This window comes from Dendrobium catenatum, unplaced genomic scaffold (assembly GCF_001605985.2).
Source record: "Dendrobium catenatum unplaced genomic scaffold, ASM160598v2 fragScaff_scaffold_1022, whole genome shotgun sequence".
NCBI lineage: Eukaryota > Viridiplantae > Streptophyta > Magnoliopsida > Asparagales > Orchidaceae > Dendrobium > Dendrobium catenatum.
The window spans coordinates 3,218,687-3,228,433 of NW_021319484.1; the positions used below are offsets into that span (position 1 = coordinate 3,218,687).

Genomic DNA, 9,747 nt, shown 5'->3' on the forward strand with positions numbered 1-9,747 from the left:
ATGGACTCTTCCAACGACTGGCGGGGATTGCTTTTGCCCTCACCTTTCTAGGAGAAAAGAACTCATTAAGAGATCTTCAAGACGGAACTCACAAAGAGAACACAAGAGCCAAATTTTCATTCAAAATTCATCATCCCTCAATACAAGAAAGCTAGCCTATAAATAGGCCTCATGAAAAGAAAAATAACAAAGACTAAAATGTCCTTCGGGCTACAACACTACATGACCACCCATAAGGGTAAAAAGGGAAAAACAACAATATAAAATAAACTAGTACAAAAACATATAAATAAATAACTAAAAAAAATCGTAGCCGTTGATCTCTGATGTCCTCATCAGGTTGCTTAATTAATCTTCATTTCTCTTGACTCCAAGTCATTTATAGAATTCAAAAAGAGTGTCCCTCAAAGGAAGAGCGATCATTTTCTTTTGAAGTCCAACAAGTGTATATAATAAGCAAGCACATTTAAAATTTGTATAACTCTTTTACATTTATAACTTGATCTACCTACACATTTATCTCTACACATTACATTTACATTTGACACTTTACATGTTCATGCATTGATACTAATAATGGTCTATAACTATTTGGAGGAATTTTGTGTAATTATTAAACATTTTAAAAAGGAGCAAATACATCAAATAACTTGGTGTTTTCTTAAGAAAACACTACTTAATTTGGTGTGTTAAGAAAATGCCAAATCATTTGACGTTTTCTTAGGGAGACATAAAAAAATTTACTTAAAAGTATTTTGTAAATATAAAACATTTTAAGTTTTCGTAGCATGTGCCTTCCATTCATTCGATAAGTATTCTATTTCATAACAAAGATGCCCAAGTTTGAATCCCAAGATAGTAACTTATTTTTGAAATATACATATGTTTTATTTAAATATAAAATTTTTAAAATATTTATGTTTAATATTAATAAAATTGAAAATATTATAAAACATATAATCCATCATATTGATTTATTATAATAACTATTAAATATAGTTTTTTTAAGAAACTAATAAAAAATATTAATTACTTTAAAATTATCTGATGAGGACATCAATAGGATATTCTTACGCATCTATCATCGGAGGAATCGTAGATCGACGGCTACGATTCGGAGTCTTTATTTATGAAACATTTTCTGTATTATTTTATTTTGTGTCTTAGTCTTTACCCTTGTACGCTTAGTTCATGATGTAGCCCAAAGGGCATTTTAGGCTTTGCGTCTCTTTTTATTTTAAGGACTATATATAGAAGTCTTCACTATTGTATGAGTTTAATGATTGATTAATAAAAATTTTCAGCCTTCTAGTTCCCTTGAGAGTTGAGAACTCTAGAGAAAGGACAAGTCCCTAGGTGAGGGAAAAGGTGATACCCGTTAGCCATCGAAAGAGTCCGGGCTCACAGACTACCTCCCCATCCCTTTCCCCACCACCGTCCACCTCTCCTTTTCCTCCCAACCGACAGCCCCTCCCCATCTCAACCCAAACCACCGGCCAAATTCCCCCGCCGTCCGCTCCTCCACCCAAATCGATCCCTCCCTAGCTGCCGACCTCTCCTTAGTCAATCCTAGCTGTCGACCATGCTAACCCCAATCCCCATGATTCTATTTCCCAATCTCCACATTAATGCTTCCCTAATTTAGAGCTTTCTAATTTAGAAGATCCCTTAATTCAAATTCAAATGAATTTGGATTTCAAATACTTTCCAAATTAAAACAAACATAGTTTAGGAAATCCCCAAATCACTCCAAATCTGAAATTAAAATTCAGGTTTATTTCACCAATCAACATTTAATGTTTGGGGCCGCATACATTGTATGTGGACACCTCCACCTCTCCTCCTTTGGTCGGCCCCCCTCTCTCCCTCTCTCCTAATTATTTCCTTCCTCATTAAGGACTCCAATTAAGGAGATAATTAGCCGCCTCTCTCCACTCTTTCCCTTTTTGTTTTCTACAATTAATCTCTCTAATCAATCACCCACTTTTAATTTCAGAAATCTGAAATTAACTTAGCCCTTCTCTAGTTTCGGCCGACCACCCAAGGCTCTTCCTTCTTCACTACACCTCCCCTCTCATGTTTGTTACATCTTCAAGGAAGACAATAATTAATCCCCTTGGCCTCCCTATCCATGAATTGTCGATCCCGAGCATGATCATGGATTCATGAATGATCTTCAAGGACGAGTAAATATTCTCCGGTCTCCCTTCTTCAACCTCAACTTGGAGATCGACCACACCGTCAACAACTACGTTGACCAGATTCTTTTCACTTTGACAAGCGCCATCGAGAAGCACCAAATCTCCAGACAGTGGCGAGTTATTCAACATCCACCGACTCATCCCCCTCCAGCAAGGTTCTCCTTGGGCTATAATATAGGTGATGAGGACATCAGTAGAAGATTCCAGCGCGTCTAACACAGAAGAAATCGCAGATCGACGGCCACGATCATGAGCATTTATTTATAAGTTATTATATGTTATTGTATTAGTGTTATTGTCATTATTTGTGTTATTTTACCTTTGTACCTCTATGAGGGAGTTTAGTGAGTTATAGCCCGGAGGGCATATGTGTATTTGAGTTTTCTTCATTATTGAGGCCTATAAATAGCAGCCCTAGTCTTTGTATTTGTTTTTAATGATTCCTTAATAAAATTTCTGATTTTCTTCTCTCAAGCTTGTGAATTATTGAGTGGTGAGTCCCAAGGAGCGGGCAAAGCAATACCCACCAATCGCGGAGGTGCTCTGGGCTCGTGGTCCGACTTTTCCCCCACTTCAAGCCGACGGCCATCCCCTCCCCTTGGTGCTAAGCCATCGGCTAGTCCCTTCCCCACTGTCGGCCAACTCTCCCACTGGCCCTCCTCCATTTTTCCCTTAAACCGACCCCCCTCCTCCACCCAATCTAGCGGACATCCCACCCCACCGGTCCAGCCGCCGGCCTCCACCCTCCAACCGCTAGTTTCGCTCCCTAGTTCTCTCTTAGCCGCCGTCCTACCTTATCCCAACATTTGAATTTTAAAATTCAAACTATTTTAATTGCATCCCTAAAATAACCCATTAGCATTTAGGAAAGTATCCTTATTTGAATTCAATTAAATATTTAAATTCTAAATAATTTCCTATTATTAAAACCCAATTAGGAAGCTTCCCTAATTAAATCAAATATGAAATTAAAATTTAGATTTGATTCAAATCCATAATTAATTCCTTTGGGGCCCACATGCATTGAACCTAGACATATATTTCTGTTGTAGGCAAGTGGGGGGGGGGGTCAAAATCATATGAGAATTTGTTTTGACCCTTGGGCTTCTGGTGTTTTCGGGTGAGCCTTGGTTGCTTTGTATTGAGCTCAAAATGCTGGAATTCTACTTGGTGTTAGCTCATAAATGCTTGAACTGAAGTTTTAGTTCAATGATTGAGATTAATTGCACTTCCTAGCTCATTAATTCAAAAAGGTTTGATATTAAGTCTTTAATTCATTTTGTAGTGGACTTTGCCTCTTCTCCTACCCTTTTGTCTTCTCATTTTCCTGTGTTGGCTGTTTTCTGTGCCTTGTCCCTTGGGTTCCCGTGACTAACTATTGATTTCCTGTGCTGGGTGGTTTTCTCGTGCCTTTGCCTCTTTGGTTCCCGTAGCTGCTGCTTGGTTCTGCGGCTGGCTGCTCGGTTCCGTGGCTTTTCTGCTTGGTTCCCGTGGGCTTTCTTCTCTGTTTTGCTGTGCCGTTTAGGGACTGATGTTTAATGAATGTTGGTCTTTCCTTTCCCTAAATCTAATAGTTCATTTAATGTTGTTTGGTGGCTATTTGGGGGGAATTCCATGAGTTCTTCCCTGTTTTCTGTGCAGAATTTTGGGAGCTGTTTTTGGATAGAATTTGGATAGCCTTTTACCCTTCCTCTTCCCTTTAGTTAATTAGTTTTAAATGAAGTTTTAGGTGGTTGTTTGGTTCCCCTTTCTTGTTATATATTTTGTATGAATAAAAAGGATGGATATAATGTGATTTTTGGGACAAAAACCTGAGAGGTTTTTCTTCTTTCTTGGAAAAGCTTGCGAGCTTGTTCTATTCCTCCCTTCCCCTAGGAAAGCTTGCGAGCTTGTCCTCCTATCGTCATCTCGGCTTCTAATCTATCTTCTTCTATCCGCAAGTTCCCTTCCACTTGTATCTTTCTTCTCAAGGCAAAACAAGTTTAGATTTTTATTATATAAGTTTGTTTGAGCGTTTGTAAGAGTCGTTTGTAAGGTGTCGTTTGATTTTATAAAAGTGAATTGTTTTGGTTTATTTATTGTAATTTGTGTCTTTTTGAGAAGTTCTTGTAGCCTTCTATTATCTAGGAAGACTTTCTTTTGTTAGCAAAAATTTGGGGCCCTCTCCCAAATTTTTGCTTGCATCAATTTCCCTTCCCATATGGTCGGCCCCCTCTACCTTCCTTTTTCCCTCCCCAATCAACTCCTTAATTCAAATTAAATACTCCCTAAACCCTCCTAAACCACCGGTCCCCCTTGAGCTATTTTGGGAATAGTTTGGGAGATTAAATCACCCCTTTTCTCTCTTAGAAAAATTCTGAAATAAATTTTAGAATTCCTAAAACCTCTTCTCCACCTCCCTAACCTTAAACCCTAGCCGCCCCTTACCTCTTCCCCACTACCCGAGAAACCCCACCACTGGCTCATCCCCTCCCTTCACTCTTTACTTCCGCCGGCTCCTCCAAGGCTCTTAACAAAGATGACTCCCATGTTCATGGATGGCCGATCCTGAAGTCGACCACGGATTTGCATACAACTCTCAAGGACAAATCGACATTCTCCAATCGCCCTTCTTTGATCCTGACTGGGAGTTCGAAGATTCCGTTGAAGACTACGTAGATCGCAAACTCTTTCATCTCGCCGAGACGATCGACGAACAACGACCATCCGGGCAGTGGCAACTCGTCGGACATCCACCTACGCCTCCTCCTGCTACTCTCCCGTGGATCAAGACTGTCGGCGTAGTAACTTTCTTCGTGGCGTCGTTTGGCTTGCTGAAGATCTTTCTTCTCTAAAGCCCTCATAGAGCGTGAGTGAGGAAGGAAACTCTAGGTGAAAGCTCTTGATATTAACCTGTGGATTATTATAACGAGTATATCTAGTTTTATTGTATTTTTTATATTGTTTTAAATTGATATATTCTCCTAAAAGTGTAACTGCATGCCAGAACAATACCTTAACGAATAATTCTTAAATTATTTCTTGTGGTTTATTAATCTTAAAGAAGCAAGCTTACAATGATTTTGTTATTTCCTTGCAATTCCTGGTGGTTTCACATCAATAGGCGTCTTATGTCTTTTGGTGACATCTTTAAGTTTGCTGAAATTATGCTCCCGTTAAAACAACTTCAAGAGTGAAAGTGAGGGGAAGTAAAGGTAAAATTTATATTTGTTAAATGGTAGATTTCTGCTACTTATGCATCTAGCTTCTATAATCTTGTTGTTATTTTAAATCGCCCTTCAAATCTCGCTTGTAACCGCATGACAAAGCACAACAACTAAGAAATCCTAGAATCTAATCTTGTGAAACATTAATTTTAAAATTAGCAAGCTTAACAACTGTTTATTAAATTCCTGCAATTCCATTTATTTTCACATCATTATCATAATGATTTATAAATTTTAACATATATTATATAAATGTAATATCTAATTAAATTATTAAAATACTAATTTAATTTAATAAAAACTTATATAAAGTTTTAAAAGATATAATTTTTTTGTGTATTATATTTAAAAAAAAAATTCTGATATAAAAATATTTATAACTTTTAACGGTTTTATTATTATCTTAAAATAATAATAATATATTTTTATAAATTTATAAATATTGAATATATAAAGTTATTATTAAAATTATAATAAATATACAATATAATATCTATTAAAATAGCTAAATATTTAATTTTTAATTATAACATCAATATTTAATTTCTATTTTTATTAGTATTATATTTTTTTGTATAACCGCAATTAGAACAAAATGTGAAAAATACTTACCTGGTTTCGAACCCGAGTCCATTTGTTGGAATTCCAACCTTACTGCAAGAACTGTAGGTAAAATCTGTATATTTATAAAATGATTTTGTAAGTATTAGTAACTTACAGAAATTTTTTTTATGTTTCCTTAAGAAAATGCTAAAGGATTTGGTGTTTTCTTAACACATCAAATTAATTAGCGTTTTTGCAAGATAAAGACATTATTTGGCGTTTTTGCTCCTTTTTAAAATCTTTAATAATCATGCTTCTTTTGCTTAATTATGCTTTAAATGTGCTCCTTTTTAAAATTCCTCCTAACTAATTCATGATTAATAAGATACTCAAAGAAATTTGAAAGAAAACAAACCATATAAATACGATACATATATGCATTGGCGGCACTTTTAAACAAAACTAACCCCAAATGACTTGAAATATTAGTTTACATGATGTAGTATGCCTTCGGATTTAGGGCTTACAAATACCAACCTAGCATGAGATACATAAAGAAACACTAGGAATATCATAATTTATAATTTTCTAATAATTAATTTAAACAAAAATCGATCTCTTTTGATGTAAAATAAAAAAAACATACTTATTTTGTTCCAAAAGGCAATGTAAAAATCACATAAATCTGAAATTCTCTTGTAACTGAAAAAACTGTACAATTAATGAAATTTACACCACAAAGAAAGCCAACACGTAACAAACTTGATAAAATCTCAATCACACACACATGCCAATCACTAACAAACACAAAAGAAAGAAAAAATGATAGCATCACCAATTGTAAGACCAAGACCCCATGTCGTACAAGGAGAATTATCTCACAGAAGTTGTCCTCAAGACTTAACAAATTCCTTAAAAATCAACATTCAATAGTACACACAAGAATTGAAAGTAACCAGAATTTTATTCAGCCATTCAACACTTATATTTTTGTAAATGTCTCAAGGGCCCTATCAGCTCTCCCATCTCTAGCCTCTGCCTCTGCCCTCGCTAGCTCCCAACCCTTCGGCCTCCTCAATGCCTTCTTCCTTTCCCTACCCAACTCTTTTCTCTTCCACAGATGCACTCCCCGGTTTAATCTAAAACCTCCACAATTCACCTGCTTCTCCATTTCAATTTCCTTGTTATTTATCATACTCCGTGAGAATAAACTTGCAACCATTCAGATCTTGATCCAATGACAGAAAAACTAGGGGGGAATGGAGTTTCTCCTAGGAAGAGAAAATTCCATCTCATATATGATATATATAAATAGAGCATTCGCGAGTACCTCATCAAAAATCCATTTGGCAACTCCATCTTTCTGTAAGAGGTGAATATATTTGAACAATAATCCAATGATATCTTCATGATGATCTGGCACAAAATTTTTGCACATTATTGAACAAATTGACTGTTAACAGGACATACTAGAGAAAAAGGATTCACGTAGCCAACCCCACAATAGGTGGGAAAAAGGCTTGATGTTGTTGTTGCTGCTGTAATGAACAAATTGACAGCTTGAAAAACCAATAAAAAGTGATGCTAAAAAAGCAACACTTGAAAATTTGATAAATAATTTATAATGTTAGAGAATAGACTAACCATGACCAGAATCAGTGAGCTCAATGGTAACAGAGAAGAAAGAATAGTCAACACTGCAATCCATTTCCCCAGCACTCAAACTCATAGCCCAACCTACAATTTAAAGAAACAAATATATTCTATTTAATTTAACAGAGAAATGAAGTGATCCAGCTTGACCATGTAATTTGAGATTAATAAGGATGCCTTGTTCTTAAGATATTACAGATTTTAGACCAAGAACATGCGGTACTGCTGCTCATAATACTGGTACTAATGGACCGTGAAAGCAATATCCAGGAGGCACAGGATAACAACAGAATTTAGGCACAAGCTAACGAGGGAAAAAAAAGTTGCATCTGCTAATGTCACTAACCGTCTAATGCCATTGCATCTAACTTCCAGTAATCAAATGCAATTTCAAACATAACAAACAGATTACCTCCCATAAAAACAGTGGATATGATTCATTAAGTTAAATATATTTACAGAACACAATGACAAAAAAGGATTCATGTAGCCGACCACACGTAGTGGGATAAAGGCTTGATGTTGTTGTTGTTATATATTGATCATGCAACTAGTCACCCAAATCAAGTAAAGCTAGGTTGGGCTATGAAAATGCTGTTTCCAAGATGAACTTATAGTGATTGAAAGTTCAACCCAGCCAATTCCTTTCATCAAAGATATGGTCATCCACTTTATCTTACAACATCATTGATAGATATCAATAGATATTTGATGATTAATATAAAATTTTCACCTCACACTACAGGAAAAACAGTGAAAACCGGCGGTTTGAACCGGCGGTTTAGAGGCCGTCGGTATTACCGTGTTTTTCCTGTAGTGTCAATTATTCATAAAAAAAAAAAAAGTTGAATCTAGTCCTCAGCTCCATCAAAACTTTTTGAAGCAAATGAGCGTAATCTTGGTCAGTGGTGTCAAAAAACAACTCTAGCTTAGCTCTCCAAAGCAATTTATTAAAGAAACTTAGGAGCTGCTTGGTCAAATAGATAAGTTCATCCGGATAAATAAAATCTAGACAATCTGCTAACATCTGCTAAGCTGATAACTAAACAAAAGCCCTAGCTAATACGTATAATTGGACTTTATCATGATTTATGTCTCGTAGAAAGAAGGATTATATGGAATAAATACAAATCATCAATTAAATAAATAGCACAATTATATTTGCCACTAATCTGTAATCAGAATTTAAATAAACATGGCAGTATGGCACAATTAGTACAGTAATTATGATTATATTATTGGAAATTAGAAGGATTAATAAATCGTATAAAGTCAATAATTGATTTAATTAATTAATCAAGGATCAAATTAAACAATAAAAAAAATGCTTATTAATTAATGTGTCATCCAAAATTAGAAAAAGTGATTAGTCACCAAAAATAAGTTTTTACCATTACTAGAAACTAATTGTTGAAAAAGAGCTAACTTAAAGCTTTAGACAACATTAAGAAATGAAGTGAAAGGTTCTAAGTTCAGAGGCAGTGTGAAATTCAATCAACACAGGGAACTGGACGCAATTTAATCATTATTTAAATGAGAGTAGATTCAACTAGACTGTCTAAGCCTGAATTTTTAATTTGCAATACATGATTTCCTAACTTTTATAAGTACATTAAGCTTTTCTTTTTTTTCATGTTCTATTCATTCTATTGCATTGTGATTTTTTCCATGCTATTTCTTTCATCCTAATGTTCCATGTTCAAGCATATTCACACGAAATCTTGTCGTGGGATTCGGAAAATAAACTTCAGCTTGCACCTTCAAAAATGTACATATACTTCCAACAAAATGCAAGAGCCAATACTTGATGCGGACATCCAACCGTCCATGCCTATCCGAGGAGGAGCTGAAGATCGACGGCCGAGATCCCTTCATTTTATCTTATTTTATTAATTGTAATTTTTATTTAATTATGCATTTTTCTTTTTTACCCTTAAGGGATTTGTTTTATGTAAGCCCAAGGGGCAAAATTGTCTTTTAGTTTCTTTTAAGGCCAATATATAGAGGCCTTTGCTCTTGTATTAGAGATGATGGATTATTAATAAAATTTGTTAGTGAAATCCCTATGGGAGGGATTTGGAGTTGCCACCAGCCACAGGATGGGTCCGGGCTCGTGGCATGAAGTCCCTTGGAGAAGGGCAATG

The 9,747-nt window shown here is 35.4% G+C and overlaps 1 protein-coding gene across 1 annotated transcript in view; it reads right to left on the reverse strand.

Moving 5' to 3' along the window:
• Positions 1-9,747, reverse strand: part of LOC110103702 (insulin-degrading enzyme-like 1, peroxisomal) — a 99,216-nt gene that overhangs the window by 87,764 nt on the left and 1,705 nt on the right. The window contains exons 4-5 of the mRNA XM_028697954.1: positions 7,595-7,687; positions 7,281-7,366 (exon numbers count right to left, since the gene is read on the reverse strand). Of these exons, the coding sequence (XP_028553787.1) occupies positions 7,281-7,366; positions 7,595-7,687 (179 nt within the window). The remainder of the gene's footprint in view (positions 1-7,280; positions 7,367-7,594; positions 7,688-9,747) is intronic.